This window comes from Musa acuminata, chromosome BXJ3-4 (genome assembly GCF_036884655.1).
Source record: "Musa acuminata AAA Group cultivar baxijiao chromosome BXJ3-4, Cavendish_Baxijiao_AAA, whole genome shotgun sequence".
NCBI classification, from domain to species: Eukaryota; Viridiplantae; Streptophyta; class Magnoliopsida; order Zingiberales; family Musaceae; genus Musa; species Musa acuminata.
Genome location: NC_088352.1, coordinates 41,953,162 through 41,973,984, shown reverse-complemented (window position 1 = coordinate 41,973,984; position 20,823 = coordinate 41,953,162). Strand labels below are relative to the sequence as shown.

Sequence of the window (20,823 nt, the reverse complement as noted above, 5' to 3'; positions counted from 1 at the left end):
TAGATTACAATAAAAAGTTTTAGGAGTTATCCGGAATGAACGAGGATTTTCACCTCATAGATTATAATAAAAAGTTTGAGGAGTTATCCTGAATGAATGAGATTGTACCAGAAGGGGGATTATAGATGTTGAATGAATGGCTTAGAAAAGATTCAAGCTCCTGGACTACACAATAATTTTCTTGGCGAGTTCTGATGAGCTTCTTTGGCAATCTCCAGGACTTCTCGACTGGTTCCTGCAGAACTTCCGACGAACGTCTGGACTTCCGATGAACTCTCTAACTCCCAACGAAATCACATCTTTGACTCTGGAACTTCATTTTACTTTATACTTTGCTATTGTAGTTAATCCTGCAAATGTAAAAATACACTTCGATTTAGACAATTAATACTAAGCATTAATCATATTGTCCAACATATCATTGGTCCCTCGACGCTTCGTCCGATTCTTCGGCACATCGTCCTCTCTTACGGTCTATTGCCCAATCAGTCAATTGACTCCACAACAACCAATTATTTCAGTGAGATCTTTTACCGAAAGTATTTCAGTACAACCTACCGATCAACCAAAATGACAGAATTTATTAACCTTAAATAAGAATGCCAATAAGTGATAGATTACAATAAAAAGTTTGAGGAGTTATCTTGATTTTCACCCATATGATTAGCACTAATGTCTCAAGGATAGATCAATTTCTATAAGGACTCAGAGTAAAAATTTATTAGGATGTGAAGATAATAAAATACACTATATATTCCCTATCGTAGCATAAGAATATAAAATAAAATTCTTAATTTCCAAAGATTTGTTTGTCGTTATACATAAAAATCTACTGAGTTTGCTAGCTAGCAACCAATTATAAAGTGGTGAAATTGGGTTCCTTCTAACATATAGCGATGACTTTATTGTGTTTGCTAGCAATGGGTGAACTATCATGCATAATACAGCTGTTGCGGTTTGTCAAAGTTTCATGACTGCTAGAGATATGGGATGAAGAAAATTCACATTGAAGTAGATGCCCAATTCTTGATACAAAACAAGGAGACTCCTTCAACTATCTCTAATCTATTGTATGCATCATATACAAATAAGGAGGCTAATTACTCGATTAATTGGCTATCAAATATCACTAGCGTAAGTTCACAAGAAATTATTTTCATATAATTTTATCTTTTTAGTTCTCTTACTCCTTATTTCATATGAGAGTGTCAGTTTTAAACTTATTTGATTGAAGAGAAATAGTTGCACGTGTATAACTTTATAATCTATTTTGTTTTCTTGAAAAAAAAGTTTGAAAATAACTAAAATACTTTTTAACTCTTTATTTATTATAAAAAATACTTCAACTGAGCATTTGAGTAATATATATTATAAGAATAAAATAGAGCAAAACTTGCATGCACATTAAGCTACGACGATCTTATCATTTTCTTTTATTATATAAAAAATATTTTATAATATTATGAATAAGTTTTATACTTTTAACAAAATATATTATTATTTTTTAATATAAAAAATTAAATTTATAATTCAATCGAATTGACCCACTGATTCGACTAATGATTGGAATTACATCCTCCCTCCCTTGCCAAAAGAATGAGAAGCAGGGCAAGTAACTAAACAAAAGATAAAAGTCTTCGATCACAGACCCAATCCTTGATGCAAATCTAAAATGTTCCTTATAAAAAATAGAGGCCATATCCCAATCGATCTATATTCCATGTCACTGTAGATGGACATGAAAATAATATTGCAACAACCTCCCAAGAAGGTCACCAGTCGCTTGTCAAAAGGAAAAAGGAAAGGTCAGAGAATAAAAGATCAAGTTAATGGGGGGAAGACAAGACATCACTGTTTAAAGTTGACCTTTGTCCTTGTTGTTTGGTGAAACATACACTTTCTTCCACCTCACTACTTTATCTATTTAGGTTGATGAGCAGATGAGAGCAGCAATGCCTCTCACTTATTTAAGGATAAAGACATCAATCTCTCTTTTTTTCTCAAAAAAATAAATTAAGTGATATATGGACTCAAATTTAAAATCTATCAACTAAATAACAACATGCTAATAATATAATAAAAAAAAATTATAAATCAGAGTGTTGTGTAATTGAAAAAAAATGCTATTATTGCACAAACAACATGTATGTACTAAAAATATAAAAATTACTTTAGGTATTTTGTAGATGTATATAATATAAATAAGTTGATTGTATACACATTTATATCTAAAAAATATAATGGCAAAATATGTTATTTCCAGGACTGCAGCCACAACACACACACACAATATATATATATATATATATATATATATATATATATATATATATATATATATATATATATATATATATATATATATATATATATATATATATATATATATATATATATGTGTGTGTGTGTGTGTGTGTGTGTGTGTGTAAAAGTCCCAAAATGAGAAAAATAAGTCTCGAGGGGGTAAATTGCAAAATTTACAGGATGACGCGACATCGGATAAGAAAAGGGTGTTTTGGGAAATGTGCGGAGAGATGAGCAGGTCCGCCGCGACGATGGCGATGCGGTGGCGACGGGTTAAGAAATAGGCTTGGTTCGGTTCGGCGTCGTGCGATCACGCGGATTAGTCGTGGGAGATCCCGTCACCGACGGTGAGCGCCGCTGTTCTTCGCGCTGGCCCGCCTCCGTTAGCTGACGGTGTTAACCTCGGGGGCAGTTATATATTAGGGGAGCGGTCGATGTCGGCTCCGAAGTGGCCGAGGGGGAGGAGAGCGCGGACGAAGGCAGCGGTGGGAAGGACCCTCAGGGCGAGCTTAAGATCTCCCGGATCGGTGCTTGGAAAGGGATACGTAAGTAATCCCAATCGATCTCCTCCGTCTCGATCCTGTTCCGATTCGTGTGTGGTGGATTGCTTGGGGGATTTTATTGGGAGAGTCGGATCTGCGGTGGGTCTGAGATCTGATGTTCTTGTCCGAATTTTCTGTTGATTTTTGTCTCCATTTTGAGTTTCATCCACTTTTGGTTGGACGCGAAAAGGGTTTCGGATATGTTTTGGAGTAAATATATGGCATTTGTTGATGTTCATGGAATGTGGTTTCTGCTGTTAGATTGATTCGTTCGTTCTGATGCACACTTCTCTGTAGTTTCTCATTGGCTTGCATTGTATTGTTTTGTTTGGGGATTCCTTCAGTAAAATATTGATTCGAGTGAAATAGGGTAATGAGTTTGGCCAGTGCCTCTCGTCTTGAAGAATCCTATAGTGGACTATTACTTTTGTGTGATTTGGTCCCATTTGCGTTGTCATTTGGCGTACTTTCTTTCAGAAGAATTGCTTGTGTGAGTGGTTTGGTACCTCTTATTAGGTAAATGTAAATGCATTTATTGGGTTTCTTTAATGGATGGTTGAATGGGTATCTTTGATGATTGATTGTTCTATTTCCCCTAGCCAAAAGCAAGTTACTTGTATCAGAATGTTGCTCTCCTGTTGAATGCTTTGGATGGTGAGGTTTTTAATGAAACATGAGCATCATCATGCTTGGTAGACTTGTTTAGAATTTCCCAGCAATATCTATCTGTTCTCTGCATGATGTTGCTGGGATCTCAAGAGAAAGAGTGTTTTTGGTCATAATGAACTTAAACATCTAACTTAACCACCTCATAAATCCACAAGTATAGGATTTTATACAATCATAAAATTAACATTTATCGCATGTTCATATCATTACACAAATTAAACTTAACATTTCAAAATATTAAACATGAGAGGTCCTTTAAACTTTTACAAAACTCATAAGTTCAGATTTATCATCAATATTTCATTAGACACCAAGTGTTCGCATACAACAAAAACATATCATCCACTAAAGGTTTGCCCCAAAAACATATATATATATATATATATATATATATATATATATATATAGTTTTATAGATTACCCAGACAACTCAGGATAAAGATAATGCATGTCATTTGCCATCTTATATTTTGATATCATTGGCAAATTGCTTTAAGTTTTTTTTTTTTTTTTGTATACTCTTGGCAGTCTTGAAAGTTCTTTTTGCTGTTCCACTAATTGTACATTTTGAGTAACCATTTTCTATTTTCCATATTCTCTTGCTGCTTTATAAGTTATCCAGATAGTTTGCCATAAATATTTTGGACCTTGTCTGCCGTGTTATTCTGATAGAACTAGCATGTTACTTTATATTAAAATATTTCTTTCTAAGTATTCTGGAAACAATTGGAAGTTCTCTTCAATGTTCCACATGTTGCAGATTCTGGGAAGGACATTTTCCTTCTTTAGCTGTATTCTCTTTCTGCTAAACGTGGAAAAAAGCTATTACTTCCATGGTTGCCTAGATTTTAGGATAGAGTGAATGATACACAGAGCTGGAATATTCAAGAGCAATATTTCCCTTAAAGTCTCATTACATTGTGGAAAGCTACAGGCCTACAAATATATAGAAATGCCTGTTGAGTCAACATTATTTATAAATATTATCTGCATTCAGCAGACATCACAATCTAGTGGAAGATGACCAATCACTCTTATCTGAAGTATTTGCTTGACTGTTTCCGCATATTTCTATCACTCTTTAAGTACAGTTTCTTCATTTTGTTTTTGTTTGTAGAAGCGACCAAAGAAATGCCACACTAAATTGCACGTGCAATTCTACTTTGGAAGACTATAACACTTTGATTTCATATACACTTCTTTATTAATATTACAGATGAGATGTTATTTTATGTTCATATGATTGGTAATTATCTGGTTTATCTTTTGGCTATTAGACTCATATATGTTGTTTGATCTTTCTACCAATCACTTATCAATGCAGAAATTTAATTTGTATGGTTCACTTTTTGCAGTCCAATGGGTAAGGAAATTACAGAAGTATCAATTGATGAACAAACAGATTTTGTCATGAGTGCACACAATGGTAAAATTATTCAAATTAGCCCTCGCAAACCTTCCACGGTTGCTGGGTCAGATGAAGCTACAGATAACAATCAGGATTATGCAAATTTTCATGTGGTGCATGTAGTACCTCGTATTAGAAATTTGAGTTTGGATCATGACATGACAGAAAAGAAGTATGGTGACCAGAAATCATTAAAACAGAGGTCAGCAGCATCCAATTCTGCTAATGTAACTGTACGATCTAACCACACTGTTCCTCAGCCATTTGCTCTTGCAACTGAAAAGCGTGCATCTGGGGGGGCTCGTGCTTTTGTTGCTGAAGCTCCTACCAACGGAGACAGACATCCTAATGAAGATGTGCAAACAACAAACAACCAAAAGAAGGTTCAGGTCTTTTCTTGTTGCTTTCTATGCCTTATTTTTTCTTCAACTATTGTCATAACATGCTTCGATAGTCAATATAATGTATCATTTCACAGTTTTGTTTGCAAAATTTACTATGAAAACTATAAAGCTTTTATTGCTCTTGGGTCTAATATTCCATATATCTACTATTTAGGTGTTATATGCATGTCATGTGCAATTTATCGTTTTTGTCTGATCAGATAGATTTTCTTCTATATTTGACTTGTTCTAATTAGTCTTCATGTAAAACCGCATATTGTTTTTCTTTTCTGTCAAGATTGCATTATGTCTCCTAAAGCCCCTTGCTTAGTTTCTGATTCTTAGAAGTTCAAAGGCAACATAATTCAGACTACAAATGCATCAAATTAAGTACTATATCTTCATGATTTATCTTGTACAACATCCTCAATAATATTGTAGGTGAAACCTTTCTATATTGGTTTGCGAAATAGCTGTGCTTGATAGCATTTAAATTGTTGTGTGAAGATACTTTAGCACATCCTAAGATTGGATCATGGAACTTTTTCTTATAGTAGTTCTGCAATATGATTACAGAGTAACTTGACATTCACATCTAGAAGGCCGTTGCATCCTAATGAATTGATGCACCCAGATGAAGAGGATTCTTGCTCTGTTAACTCTCTGTATCCTTTTTGCAACTTCTGTTTTTTGAAATTTAATTGCGTTCTTTGCACAAAAAGTTATATTCACTTTTCCTGAGCTACTTGTAGTACCATACCATCTGTAAGAAATTTGAAAGTCAGTAAAACGGTGGCGCTTGCTCCTTCATTCAGATGCAGTGAACGTGCAGAGAAGCGGAAGGAGGTACTTTATTTACTTTATTATTTAAGAATTACTAAACCTTGTATACTCTTTGACCTTTAAATGTAATTTTATTTTCCTCCTACCGTGTAGTTCTACTCGAAATTAGAAGATAAACACCAGGCTCTGGAAGCAGAGAAACTCGAATGTGAAGCTAGGACGAGGGTATGCATTGGTCCAGCTATTATTCTCGAGAGTAATGGTTCAAAAGAAATAAGCTTTGTTGTTAATATATTTCCATTTTGGAGTATCATGGTTAGCCATGAATTTCCTCTGCCCATGGAATCATTGCACCGCATGTATAACTTTCATGTCTTGGTAGTTTACCTTGCAACTTGTAGACCTTTTAATTTCTCTTGTTTGAATCATACATAACTAGTAGCATTTGTGAATATTCTTCTATTGGTCTCTTTACTATCACTTTGGTGTCACGGCGAGACATGTATAGGGTGAACTGTGATCTTATAATCGTTGGAACCCAAATAGTTTTTTTGTTTGTTTGTTGTTTAAACTTTAAGATGATTATTCCTTATGTGACATGCTTGTGAATCACTTTTGAGCTGAACAAGTTCTGGTTATCATACCTTGGAGTTAGTTTCTCATCTTGACTTTTGATATTTTTCAGGAAGAGCAAGAAGCTGCACTAAAGCAACTAAGGAAGAGCTTGAATTTCAAAGCAACACCAATGCCTAGCTTCTACCATGAGGGGCCTCCACCTAAGATTGAACTAAAGAAGGTATTTGGGTTAGGTTTTTACTTAATAAATAGTTAATTCAAGTATTCAACTAAGTCATCACAAATAATAAGCCATTGGCTGGACAAGTTGAATCTAGTATGATCAGATAAAGCAAAACTTGCCAAGGTTGTTGACAGGTAACACATTGCTGATCTCAGTTCTGTTTCCATAGTAAAATTTTCTTTTGTAGTAGAGGCTTGAGTCAAACAGATAAAGCTGCATGCTAGATCAGCTTAACTTCATCTCATCGAACATGAAGTAACATTTGGATGAGAAAGACAATTGCATCAACATTAACACATGTTCTTTTATGTTCAGACATAGTAAGGACTTATTAGACTGTTATGCTTGACTTTTGACAATTTTCTGAGGCGATTAAGTTATTTGTTCTGCTTGTTGGTAAGAGTTACCATATTGGCATGCAACTGCACATGTTTTGCAAATGATGGAAAAAGGAGTAACCTTGCCACTTCTGTAACCCAATACATAAAAATAGGTGCAATTAATTGAAAAGCCCATGTTTTTGGTGGATTGATTCTTTAATGTTTAAAGATAGACAACCTACTATGTTGCTTGGACTTGGTTAAGATGGGTTATTCGGTATGGATATGAAACATTTGCATTTGATGTGGCTCTTCAAATTAAGGTGGGTATGTTCTGCTGTAAAGGTATAAAGTTTTTGAAATAAAGTATCATTATATATGATTATTTTAAAACTATTTCTACCTTTTAAATATTCTGAAGTAAACTATAATTTTAATATCAAACATTATCTTTCTTCCATTTATTCTTTTGTTTCTCGTTCCTTCTCTCCTCTTCTTTATTCTCTTTTCTGGATGGCTAGGATGTGATTTTTTAAATTGTTGAAAAATCAAATTGGAAGGGATCTGGGATTTAATTCACCGGTCTTAAATTGGTTGAAATTCCAAAGGGTTATGGCATTATGCCTTCAACTTTTTAATGTCTTCAGCAACGTGTAATGGTGTAGGCATCAACAATAAACATATAGCCTAAGATGTTCCCCTTGTCGTCTACCTCATCCTTGTACTATTCTTTTTCATCCTTCCTTGGTCATTATTGACTAGAATCAGCAGGGGTTGACAAGGAATTTTCAGGACTAGCCTAGTAGAATCGAGTCCATGGTGGGTCCAACCAATTACGATAGTATCAGATCATACCCTATACTGTCACTTGTGTCATGTTGACGCAAGGGGAGTGCATTGCACACAGATTTTGTCAATCTCAGTTTGGGAAGGTCATATGCAGTCTTACGTTACAAATGGCTATTTCTGACCTGAGCGGAGATTATTCAGGTTGCATGTGATGTAGAGTTTGGAGAGGGTCAATATAAGTAGTCTTATCTTTGCAAGCAAAGAGATTATTTAGTTGCTCAAGTCAGAAAGGAGCAAACCTTCCCATGGTGCCTAGGATCACTCTCTTATGTAGACTAGGTATAGTGGGGCGATTTGTTGGTTCTGAACATGCTAGAAAATGAATATTCAGTTTGATCACTCTTCGCATGATATAATATAACATTTCATATGAAGTTCCCAGCCATAGCCTGTTACTAATATCATTTACACTGGATTAACTCTTGAGTAATATTCTTATTTGCTATCTAGGTTTGATCTTTATTTTGTAAATCTTGGCATTATTTATGAAGAAAAGTTTCCTCTTGTTAAGTTCAATTTTTTTTTTTTCAAACAAAAACTATCGAGAATATGTCAAATTTATACCGAAGGTACTATGTGATTTTTTCCATCCATCTGAGTTACATGGTCTTTTACTGACTGTTCTCAATTTTCTCCTACATTTTTATGTGCTGTGCGTGTTTAGATTGTTTACGTTATGAATCTTGCCTAAAACTACTTTTATTCTTGGATAACAAGGTGCCTCCAACTCGTGCTAAATCACCCAAGCTTGGTCGAAGGAAGAGCTACGGCGACGCAAGCAATCTGATTGGAGATAACTGCAGTAAAGCATGTGATCGGCATCAGCATCGCAGTTTTGGTACTAGCAAGGATTCCCCAACCAAATCACAGACCAGCCCCAAGAACATGAACATGACGATCAAAGCCAAGGAAGGTGCCAAATCGACTAGAGAAAGCTCCAAGCCCTATGCCGAGAAGGCAGCTGCTCATGCTACCAGTGTTATCACTGTGCAGCCCTAAATGTTTGCATTTTCATGCCCTTCTGATCTAAATTTTTCCTTGCATCACAAAATTTACATGATAATTTATTCCGACATTCTCAAGTGTCAATTTGTTGACGTTTGGTAACCAATGTGAGGAGTTAGCATCAGCGGACTTAAGACGTATGATGTAAATTTTTGTACGTATGTAATGATCCTGACATTTGTGTGAACTGCTGCTGGAATTACTCGTCTCGTGTTTGTATCGTTCATACTGGCAACGATACATTCTCACAAGTCAAAAGTTGTAGCAGAACATTGGCTACTTGTAATTGCAGCAACACATGTTTGCTGATCACCAGCATTTTTTACTTTCGAAAACTTCTGGGATTCATGTCTTTTAGTTGTCTTATTGATTTAATAGTATATAATGCAACATACGTTTTTTCATGGCAAAAAAAAAAGTGAAGTGTCCACGAATTAAGATATCTTTATGGTCTAATTCATAGGTCGAGATTTACAATTGAAGTCTTGGCTTTTGTTATACAATAGATGATTCTAAGTAACTGTTTTAATTGTAAGTTGGCTTCTGTTCCATGCGTTCTTTCTTTTGGAACAGATAATGGATGAGGAGAAACATCCATGCCAAATTCGTTGAAGACTCCATGTTAAGCTTGACGTGTATCATCAATCTCTGCATGTTCTTGGAAAGTTGGATCTTACTAAAACCGAAGATTAGTCTGTTAATGTTTCATCTCTGAAATCAAAAGTTTATGATGCACTTGGAATTCCTGGGATGCATCACGGGCTTCGAGCGACAGAGCACGACGCTCCCGTTGACGGTGACTATCTTAATTTCTCTTTAATATTTGCGAGGAAGAAAGAGTGTTGTAAGATACATAATTTACTATTTATAGTGGGGCGACGACGCAATTGACATACTTTTTTTGACTGTAAACAGTATTAGTTATTTATAATAAGGCTGTGTCATCAGCTGGACGGGTTTGGTATAATTCCATTAGCAGCCGTGATTTTTGCGTTAGGCAGACGAGTGCCAATGGACTTGGAAACCGGCGAACCTCACTTTGTCCACACTATATCTATCCCGCACCAGTCTCCGGAGTCTTCGTCACAGAGTGGCTCTTTGGGACGGTAAGCCAGCGTCACTTTCTCCTCGTCCTCCTCCTTCTACATCGCCTTCTCCCATGTCACTGCTTGTGTAGGCAATGTCCTAATATATCCATTCACCTCGTCTCCAGGTTGCCTTTCCAATGTTACAGAAGCAAATTAAGTAGGAGTACTTGGGCAAGCAGCGGAAACCCGGCGCTGGATTGAGGAACATGACGTACGCTGATACTAGAAGAAGAGGAGGTCTCGTCACTCTCGTTTGCTTTTCCGCCATGTTCTGGTTGCTGGTATCGCAGTCCATCTGCTCCGGGCGACTCCAGGGCACCTTCAATGGGGCGTCCGGTTGTGTTATTACTTCGTCTACTGGTTCAAAGAATTGTCTTGGGAACTCGTCGCCGACCACGAACGCCAATCCTCCTCCCACAAGCACTGACCCGTACAAGAAGAGAGTAAATCCACCCGCACACTGACCTTCTACAAGTATGGCGTGATGGCGCGGCTTTGATGCCCTTTCACCACTATGTTTCCCTGTAGTATTTGTCATCGAGTGTGAGAAAGAGTGATGTTACGGTGGGCAACTCAAGTCGGTTGACCGTTGAATCTATGTTTTATTTCTCTGTTAGCTTTTCTCGTTAAACGTCAACAATAAAAAAAATACCGCTTTTGACTTTTGCTCAGCACAGGATTTTCCTTTTCCGTAAAACAGCTCCTTTTTTCTCTTTTTCAGTATTACAATTTCTTTTAGTTAATTACGTTAATTAACTTACGAAATTAATAAGTATTATTATCGAGTTTCATTACTGTTTGTATGTGATAATATATGACTCAACTCATTGTTTTCATACCAATAAACTTGTTCCTAATCTATTATAATATATGGTGAAAATAAGTAAGGTATTAACATGATAGAAGATCACAATAAAAGATCGATCAGGCACATATGAAGATCTAATATTTAAAGATTAATTATGGATTTGAGTGACTCGTCTAAGCTTGTATAAATAAATAAAATCAATTTCTTTCATAACCTCTTGCCTCAAGCAAGACTTTCTCTAGCAATTCCTCCTCTCTATTAATTATTGTTATCGATTTCCTTCTCTACCTTTTGTTGCTTCTCTTTGACGAGCAGGACATCTCGTTTGACTTGCTATCATCGTTGCAACAATAGTTTTTCAGTAAGAGCACAACCTATCTCTGCACCGAGTGCCTGCTTCTTTCTCAACGAAGTTCCCTCTCTCATCGAACTGTTACGAACTTAGCTGGTTTTGTCTAAATTATACGGCATCCTTACATGTTCATCCGTAAATGTCAGCTTCTCCGAAACCTCACATGGTCCCTTATGACCTACAAAAGAGAAAACGAATTAGAGAGAACGCCTCACTCGGGATCCACAAGCAAACATTTCTAAAAACACGATTTTTATATTACAAACAGATTTTACAAGTTCTGAACAATTACACGATAAAAAGTTAAAATGATTCATTACAGATCGAAAATCTCTCGCTCCACGTGATATAATTTTTTTTTTTTTTTTTTTTATGACAAGCGAAAAGTCACGACATCACATCACCCCTTTCACTTTCATGGAAACTTGACTTGCAGCGTCAACGCATAGAGTCTATTTCGTGGAAATTACAGTACTCCTTTCCGGTAAACGTTCAAATTTAAGACCGGATATCATTGTCTACCCATGTAAGAAGCCACGGGGAAAAGTCACGAGATCACATCACCCACTTCCACTTTCATGGAAACCTGGATCTGCAGCTTTAATGCGTAATCCTTCCTAGTATTTCCGAACCAATGTTTGTTTATAAGCTCAAAGCAAGCACAAAACAAACCACCAACAACAACAGAACTGTATTAGTGGCAAAAAGAATTATTTATAGATGAGATCAGAAGACAGTCACAATGTGACTGCCAAGCTAAGGTCTAATTCTGAGTTACAAGAGATTATATTTAGTCCCATATGACTTTTTTAACTCGATGACTTTTTAAGAGTATTGAACGGATAATCCTTTAGATTTTAGAAACTACATGATGGATAATGAGAAGTTTACTTTTTCTTAAACTTGAGGAGTTTAAAAGATGAGAAAAACATTACGTAAATAATTTATTATCTTTTTGTTTGTCATGGCCATGACATGATTGTTCATACGAGTCTCTGAGACTGCTTTCATTATAACAAATTTATTGGATTGGAAATTAGCCACTAAAGTCCAAGTCTTCCACGAACAGAAGTGCGGATGATCTAAGGGTCTCAATGGCGTATTTGGCACGCAAACACTCAAGTCCAAGTCTTCGAGTGCTCGGAATTATGACTCCAATTTAAATCGTTTGAAATTTGCATCATAATAATTGGATTTTTGTGGAATAATAAGTCAGCATCCCTTTCTCCTCCCTCCAACAGTTATCGCCAACGACCCTCATGGCTCCAATAGAATGGAAGAAGAGCACTGATGTCGTGAGCGACAACTGAAATCCTTCATTTTTCACACATATTTCCATGATGTCTCTTCACGATACAAGCGAAAAATGAAATTGAAGTTATTATCTGATGTTCTCCCTTAAACTTAAATCTATTGCATTCCAAGAAAAATCTCCCATTTGAAGAATAATTTCGGACTGAGGAGTCTGCCAAAAACATCAGCAACAACGACTAATTGATCATCCCATTTGATGTTGCATCCCGATGGAATCTCCTTCTTCTTGAAATAATCTTCACTGGGGCACGGCGTACTGCGCGTTTAGGCCGAACATTACTATCCTATATGTGGCTAATAGTATGTATGAACTTGCAGACGACTAAACTATGAAAACTTTCCACAAGAAAATTGGTGCAGTCAATCACTCACTCCCCTGGAAAAGTCTTTGAAATGTTGCACACGATTCTTCTGATAAGGATAGAGCCAGCCATGTATTTATCCACATTCATCGTCGCGTCGCGAGTAGTGGGCAACGGTGGGCGCCTTGCAGCAGGTGTTTCCATCATCACCAGCTCCTTCAACTCCTCCTCCTTCACCTTAGACTTCACCACCTGATATAACCTTCTGTGTATTTACTGTTTCCTGCAGGTTGCCTCTCCAAACCTATACAAGCAAAAGCGAACGAGTGAGGAGCATGGCGTCTCAAGATAGTAGAAGAAGACGAAGAGGACTTGCCGTTCTCGCTTTCGTTGCCTCCATGTTCTGGTTGCTGGCATCGCAGTCCATTTGCGACGGCCGAGTGTTGAACTACTCGATTGATCCGAGCTTGTGGTTGGCGAATCGTCAAATACGCTATGGTCCATTGGGTTGCAGTACGCCTGATGGTAAAAAGAAGTGTCATCCTCCCGTGACGGTCAGGGACCCTAAACCTCATCAACCGGCCACGCTTGCAGTACCAACTCCGCCTTAACCAAGCATGACATGACGGCCGCCCTTTCAAGTCCTTCCGCCACCACCACCACTACTTATCTCTCTCTCTCTCTCGTCCATGATCTATCATGTGTCTATGACATGTACGACATAATTAAAATAAATTGGATTATTGTGTTATCATGGTATTCTGGTACTTCTACATATCTATACTCCAACTCCAAACCCAATCTGAAGTCAGATTTGCTTCAGTATTTTTCGACACATAGTGCTGCGCGTTCCACATTTCGCGGTCAACATCGACGCCATAATAGAGCATTGCAAGGTCATAAACCTAATCGCAACATGCATGGAGAAGTACATGTACTTCACCCAGCTACCTGTATTCCCTCAGCAGCGCATGTACATATACAAAGGGCAACAGTGTAATAGTTCAAAATTTTCATTGAGGACTTAGTTTTAAATACAATAATTGCAGTGACTAAAATGCAAAAAAGGATAAAAAAGGAAATACACAACGATTTTCTTCCCAGCTCTCACGAGGCTGCCTGCGTGGGAGCGTGTGGGAGAGAAAGGAAAACGAAGAGGAGAAGGGGAGGAGGAAAGAGAAGAGGAAGAGTAGGAAGAAGAAAGGGGTGAGAGGAGAAAAAGGCTTTAGGTCTCGGATGTGAGAAGGAGAGAAGAAGTAAAATGAGAAGAAAAGACGGAGAAAGAAAGAAGAAGAAGAAGAAGAAGAAGAAGAAGAAGAAGAGGGGAAAGGAGAAGAGGGGGAGAAGGGAATGAAGAAGAGGAAAGAAAGGGCAGAGGGGGATCTGCAGTGACCGTAGAAGAAAGAGAGATGAAGAGAAGGAGGAGAAAATAAGAAAGAGAGAGAGAGAGAGAGAGAGAGAGAGAGGAGATAGCTGCAGCCGCACGGGAGAAAGAAAAAAAGGGAAATAGAAAATAATAAGAGGCATATTGCGGAGGATTCGTTTGGATACGAAATGGATTCACGTTAAATTCAAAAAAATTATATTAGAATGGTTTTAAATTCTCTTAAAACAAAAGATAAACACGGATGGACAGTTTACTGTTTCCTATTGCTAACAATTGAATCGAAGAAGTCAATGAAACTCTGCGGTGACTTGGAAAGTCAGAAGTCTTCGCCTGTAATTAAGACCCTCACTTTCTATCGTCCCATTTACAGTTGTGTGTTGGAATTTCGAGTTTTCGAATGTGATGGAATTCGTAAAGCCAGCCTTTCAAAGACGACTATATTTATCCACATATGTATATCATCACGCTGCGAGCGGGCAAGCGTGGAAGCCTTGCAGGTTTTTCTTCATCACCATCTCCCTCTCCTACCGCTCCTAATTCCTTTTTCTTAGACTTCATGACCTACTATAATCTTCTATATGTTCACTCTCTCATGCAGGTTGTCTCTCTGAAATCATAAAAGCGAAAGAGAAGAAGTGCGGAAGCAAGCAGCGAACGCTGGGTCGAGGAGCACGCATGCATGGGGTGGTATCCTAATGGTAGAAGAAGAGGTCTGGTGACTCTCCTGTGCTTCGCCTCCATGTTGTGGTTGCTGGCATCACACTCCATCTGCGAGGGGCATCATCTGGGGATCTCTGGTTGCGCTGTTGGGTCTGCTGGCTTAAAGACTTGTTCTCCTTCGACGCCGGACCGTGGCATGAATCCTCCTCCGGTAAGCACCGCCGCCTACAGAGTCGTAATACAGCCACCTGCACCTTAACCTCGGCCAAGTATGACATGCACGATGGCCTCCCAGCTTTTAAGAAATAAACATAGAGATGTGTAATTATTGTACTCGAGCAAAATCCTGTCCCTGAATCAATGTTGGGATTACTATCTCAAGATTTATTGTACGCCGTATAGAGAGTGTAGTCATTATCATGCCGTGTTATTAGCGGGGAGGTCTATCATGGATCCACGGCGTTGAACAAATGACAATCAAATCGGTTCGAATTTGCTCGTTTGACATATCTGGAAGAATATTTCTTTCTTTCTTTCTCATTTTCATACTCTTATTCTATTTCTATATTCTTTCTAAATCAAGAAAATAAAATTATTACACAATAACAGAAAAGGAATAAACCCATAGGTCAACACTTTGCTATACAATTTTGTTTCGAAGAAGTATTAGATGGGACTTCTTCTCATTTAATATATATTTGAAACCTTGTGTTACTAATCGGTGGAATATCAAACAATTATTATTATTATTATTATTTTGAATTGTATTAAAAAGAAAAACGTTCTGGAAATCTGAAAATATTCATAGAATTAGAAGAACCATACGTATGAGTTATTTAAGACGGTGTTTGAGGATTTGCAAAAGGATATTTTTCCATTGGAAAAATTTGTGTCGTCAAAGAAGCTCGATAGGAAACAAAAGACTTCTAAATGTTTTTGACTTGCAATATGTAATAAATTATAATATTTTCTTTTCCATCTTACTAAGTCATCGAAGCTAGATTGATCTTGTATTATACACTTCCGCTGTATATAAAGAGGATATAAAGAGGAATAACCTTTGTATATGAACAAATACTATAAGACCATAATACGCAGCGGAATAAAATGGAAACACAATCAAACAGAACACCAAGATATACGTGGAAAACCCCTTCAATGTGAAGGGTAAAAACCACGGGGCAAACTAGAGATAATCCACTATGAGAATAATGAATATATAAATCTCAATCTCTTGCCCAAAACCCTAACAACAACCACAAGAGAATAACTGGGATACAAGGATCACGTCACTGCCCACAATATCTAAAACCTCCCCAAGTAATCACAGCAAGTAGATTTGATCTAACCTGAGATGAGAATACTGCTAGATGATTGAGAACAGTCTCTCTGCGTTGTCCTTGTTTTCTTCCCTTTCTTTCTCTTCCTTTTCTGCCTTGTTCTCCTTCTTCTCTTTGGAATCCCGTGGCTGTCAAGATCTGACTCGTTGCTGTCTTTTTATAACCTTTTTTTGCTTCTAAAACGTAGCCACAACACCTCTCTAATCTTAATTAGGATTAGATTAAGAGGGGGTGTGGGCTGTGGGCTTCCTTAGCCCACATGGGCTGAATATGGGCTATCAGCCCAACATATAAAACATGAGTTGATCTTGATGATGGAAACTAAATATGGGCTATCAGCACTGTTACTATGGGCTATCAGCCCAACATATAAAACATGAGTTGATCTTGAATATGGGCTATCAGCACTGTTACTATCTTTATATCGAATATGATATAATCTAGGATAGTACTTTTTTTTTTTTATAATAGAGGAACAAGGAAAGAGGAATAGAAAGATAGTAATAAAAAAACATAATAAAAACTAAAAAGAATAACTATTAGATTCACTCTTGTTTCAAGGTGCAAACTATGAAGACGATAAAATCTATTTGAAAATTAACTATGGTCTCGCACCACACATAAGTAATTATCAGGAAAATAATTATAGTCCCATACCAATCATAGTTATTGAGAAAATAATCATATCACTCTTTCTCACAATGTGAGTAACAGTGAGTTTTTTGTTTTTTGTGAATTCTTCTCCACGATCCAATTATAGGACTTTGATGGTATAGCTACTTTGGTTTTTCACTTATGCTTCGAACTTTTTCAAACTCCTTTGATGTGAATTCTCCTCCATGATCGAATTAGAAGACTCTGATGGTATAGCTACTTTGATTTTTTATTTGTGCTTTCAATTTCTTAAATGATCCAATAGGCTTGATTTCTCCTTTATGAAGTAAGTCTATGTTTTCCTACTAAAATCATTAATGAATATTAGAAAATAATTATGGTCACTATTAAAAGTTAGAGATATTGGTCCACATATATCGGCATGGATGTGTTGTGGGATAGCTCTTCCACCTTATAATAATTTGAGTATACCAAAGTTCGAGCTTTAAGTGTCATATCCAGATATTTTTAAGTTAGCATTCAAGTATTTGTCATCAACATGTTTTATGTTCAATATAAATAACTTATTCTTGGTTATTTGGACTTAGCAATTATTTTCATAGTTTGATTTGTAAGAGATTTATTTTCCAAGTGTACATTATATTATTTCTCTAAAAGTTAACTCAAACTTATGATGTTTGTGTTCATGTTGTGCACATTATAGATATTAGAAATAAAATAATTTTTATTTTTAACTTGAATAAATATTTTACATTTTTCCTTCACTTTTACCATTGATAAGTCTCCAAAAAGATCCGACCATCAACTTCCTCAATTAGCTTCATTTATTTTTTACTTCTTTTATATTCCTTATTTATGGGCTTGTAATGAGCTCATAATCTTATCAATAATTATGACATCAAGATCCTTTGATTATTTAAAGTCCACCGTAATAAAATTGAATTTTGTATCTAAAGATATTAGGATTTTCTCCACCACTTAATTGTCTTATAATGTATAACTGTTTCTTCTTAGTTTGTTGATAATGATTAAATCGGGCTAATTATATATTTTTATCTTCAGCATCCCAGTCCCTTTACTTTAGAAAGTTACATTGATATCTCTGTATTTACAAAAGTGAAATATCTAGATTCATTTACCATAACATCATCGATTTTATCAATAGAAATATGAAAATAAATGGTAAAAAGATAATTTTAATATTTCAGTTGGTGATAATGGATGACATCGGTGGTAGTGGACAATGGTGATGCTAGAGGCTACGATTGGCTATTATGGATAACGAGAGTAGCAACGAGAGATAAATGTCGCTTTACATTTTTATCAATACCGACACTGAGTGGCCTTGAGCTCTCATCATCGCTCTCCTCATCTACAATAACCACTCATGGCCCTCAATGATATCGTCGTCTGCCACCACTGACACCATCCATCGCCACCAATTAGAACATTAAAATTATCTTTTTATCCTTTATTTTTATATTTTTCTTGGTAAAACTAATGACATTAGAATAAATGAATCCAGATATTTCACTTTCATTATTATAAGGATGTCAATGTAATTTTTTAAAGTATAAGAATCAGAATATTAAAGGTAACTAACTACAAGGATAATTTATAATTATTCTGACAAAAACTCTTATGAAGTAGTCTAAAATGGACCTGCCTCTTTTATCTTTAATACTTCAAATTCACCTGAGTTACACATTTTTTATTTTCTATATTCCTTTATAGAAATTTTGAATGATCGCCCTTGGTTGCTTTGAGTTGATGACGATACGAATTTATCAAATACTCGTATTTTCATAGTTGTTAGTGAAACAGGGGATAGAGAATGCATGTTAGTCATCTTGGGTAATTTGACTCTGATAATATTTTGTTAGAAATACGGTGGAATTATGAAAAAAAGTACGGTGGAGGAAGAAGATAAAATTCTAACTTTATTATTCAAATGTTCAAACTTACCTTCATAATGGCATTCACTTATCTATTTATAAGAGATGAGATTACAAGATCACATTCATAAAAGATTTAAAAATAAAATTAAGGATTCTCTATAACTTTCTAGATAACATATATTTTTTTATAAGATATTTTGATAACTAGACATATAACTTTTGAGACATTACAATATTTTCCAAGAGAATTTTACCTTCTTCCAAAATATCCAAGATATTTTTTATCTTTTCAAAACATCTATGTCCTTTTCAAGATGTCTAAAATCTTTAGTCATTTAAGATGATTAAGTAAAATCATCTTTGACTAAATTAAATTTAATTTAAATAAAAGAAGTGCAGCCAACATTTAAGGCCCAAAGGGAACAAAATAGTCGAGTATAGACTCGCAAACATTTAAGAGTACTCGTAAGTATGATTCCACCAAGAGGATCAAAACTCGTCGTGTATGTGAAGAGAGAATGGCATCCTGCTTGCGTGTTGGAGGCAGCTATCACCACCAAACCTCGGATCTACAGTATCACGGAAGAGAACTGATGTCGACAGCGTCACCTCCTTGGTCTTATTCCATGTGATCTGAGTACAGATTCGGCGAACGACTACTCAAGAGTTACTTCGGCAATAATATATTACAGTACACTTCATCACCTAGTGCTTTCCACATTCTACGTTCCACATTGGCGGGCATAATAGAGCACGGCCATCCCAGTATTCTTCTCCCTCACTGTCTGCCGGAGAGCATGCAGCTGCAGGTGTCGCCGCCACTAGCAGTCAGCCGCTGTCGTTTGGATCTCGCTGCACCTCACATGGTCGCAGTGTAGAAACTTGCGGGGGTACTATTGACAGCGCAACGTCCCATCGCAACATATCTCCTTCTGGTATAAACCAGTGCACCACCAGGGGGGCAGTGAGAAATCCACCTAAGGCAACACCACCCTGCAAACCCGCATCTCAAGTCAAGACCTGTAGCAGGCGACGCCACCGCTGTCACCATGTAGTATCTTAATTTCTTGGAGCTTGTTTCTCCTAGCCCGTTTTTAATATTCGTGCTTTGAGCGCAAGGAGGAGGATGTGTTGTAAGATACATCATCTAAAAATATTGGATCCTCCTACTCCGTCAGTCGTTAATATTTGCGAGGAAGAGAGAGTGTTGTAAGATACATAATTTACCATTTATAGTGGGGCGACGACACAATTGACGTACTTTTTTTACTGTAAAAAGTATAAATTATTTATAAAAAGGCTGTGTCATCAGCTGGATGGGTTTGGTATAATTCTATTTGCAGTTGTGATTTATGCGTTAGGCAGAAGAGTGCGATTGGGCTTGCAAACAGGCAAACCTCACTTTTCCTGCCGGCTATGCACGTCTTTTTTTCCACGCTATATCTATCCCGCACCTGTCTCTGGAGTCTTCGTCACAGAGTGGCTCTTTGGGACGGTAAGCCAGCGTCACTTTCTCCTCCTCTTCCTCCTCCTCCTCCTTCTAAATCGCCTTCTCCCATGTCATGTAGGCGATGTCCTAATATATCCATTCATTTCGTCTCCAGGTTGCCTTTCTAATAATGTTACAGAAGCAAATTAAGCAGGAGTACTTCGGCGCTGGTTTGAGGAGCATGACGTATGCTGATACTAGAAGAAGAGGTCTCGTCACTCTCGTTTGCTTTTCCACCATGTTCTGGTTGCTGGTATCGCAGTCCATCTGCTCCGAGCAGCTCCAGGGCACCTTGTCTGGGGTGTCCGGTTGTGTTATTACTTCGTCTGGTGGTTCAAAGAATTGTCTTGGGAACTCGTCGCCGACCAGGGACCCCAATCCTCCTCCCACAAGCACTGACCCGTACAAGAAGGGAGTAAATCCACCCGCACACTGACCTTCTACAAGCATGGCGTGATGGCGCGGCTTTGAAGCCCTTTCACCACTATGTTTCCCTGTAGTATTTGTC

At 37.0% G+C, this 20,823-nt stretch overlaps 1 protein-coding gene and 3 long non-coding RNA genes across 6 annotated transcripts; all 4 read left to right on the top strand.

The window, feature by feature from the left end:
* Positions 1-2,563: 2,563 nt before the first annotated feature.
* LOC135637338 (protein WVD2-like 3) lies at positions 2,564-9,249 on the top strand. Of its 3 annotated transcripts, none has more exons than XM_065150031.1 (7): positions 2,564-2,945; positions 4,871-5,312; positions 5,883-5,971; positions 6,059-6,152; positions 6,243-6,314; positions 6,775-6,885; positions 8,775-9,249. In XM_065150031.1, exons 2-7 carry the CDS (start codon positions 4,875-4,877, stop codon positions 9,054-9,056), a joined length of 1,086 nt encoding a protein of 361 aa, XP_065006103.1. In that variant the 5' UTR covers positions 2,564-2,945; positions 4,871-4,874; the 3' UTR covers positions 9,057-9,249. The 3 variants fall into 3 exon arrangements, with proteins under 3 accessions (XP_065006103.1, XP_065006102.1, XP_065006104.1); XM_065150030.1 differs by having other exon boundaries at positions 2,567-2,849; XM_065150032.1 differs by having other exon boundaries at positions 2,568-2,849; positions 4,871-5,306.
* Positions 9,250-9,998: 749 nt separating this feature from the next.
* Positions 9,999-10,811, top strand: LOC135635369 (uncharacterized). The gene is made up of 2 exons (XR_010495611.1): positions 9,999-10,168; positions 10,276-10,811. It is a non-coding gene; the product is annotated as an uncharacterized LOC135635369 (long non-coding RNA).
* Positions 10,812-13,082: 2,271 nt separating this feature from the next.
* LOC135635451 (uncharacterized) lies at positions 13,083-13,677 on the top strand. The gene is made up of 2 exons (XR_010495636.1): positions 13,083-13,120; positions 13,216-13,677. It is a non-coding gene; the product is annotated as an uncharacterized LOC135635451 (long non-coding RNA).
* A 1,062-nt stretch (positions 13,678-14,739) lies between these two features.
* On the top strand, positions 14,740-15,465 carry LOC135635575 (uncharacterized). Its single transcript, XR_010495658.1, has 2 exons — positions 14,740-14,810; positions 14,912-15,465. It is a non-coding gene; the product is annotated as an uncharacterized LOC135635575 (long non-coding RNA).
* Positions 15,466-20,823: the final 5,358 nt, after the last annotated feature.

What these genes read in the sequence shown, in the direction of transcription:
- LOC135637338 (XM_065150031.1), top strand. Translation starts at nt 4,875, where the DNA reads ATGGGTAAGGAAATTACAGAAGTATCAATTGATGAACAAACAGATTTT. An exon ending in ACAACCAAAAGAAGGTTCAG is followed by an intron (nt 5,313 to 5,882) that starts GTCTTTTCTTGT and finishes ATATGATTACAG; the next exon opens with AGTAACTTGACATTCACATC. An exon ending in TCTTGCTCTGTTAACTCTCT is followed by an intron (nt 5,972 to 6,058) that starts GTATCCTTTTTG and finishes AGCTACTTGTAG; the next exon opens with TACCATACCATCTGTAAGAA.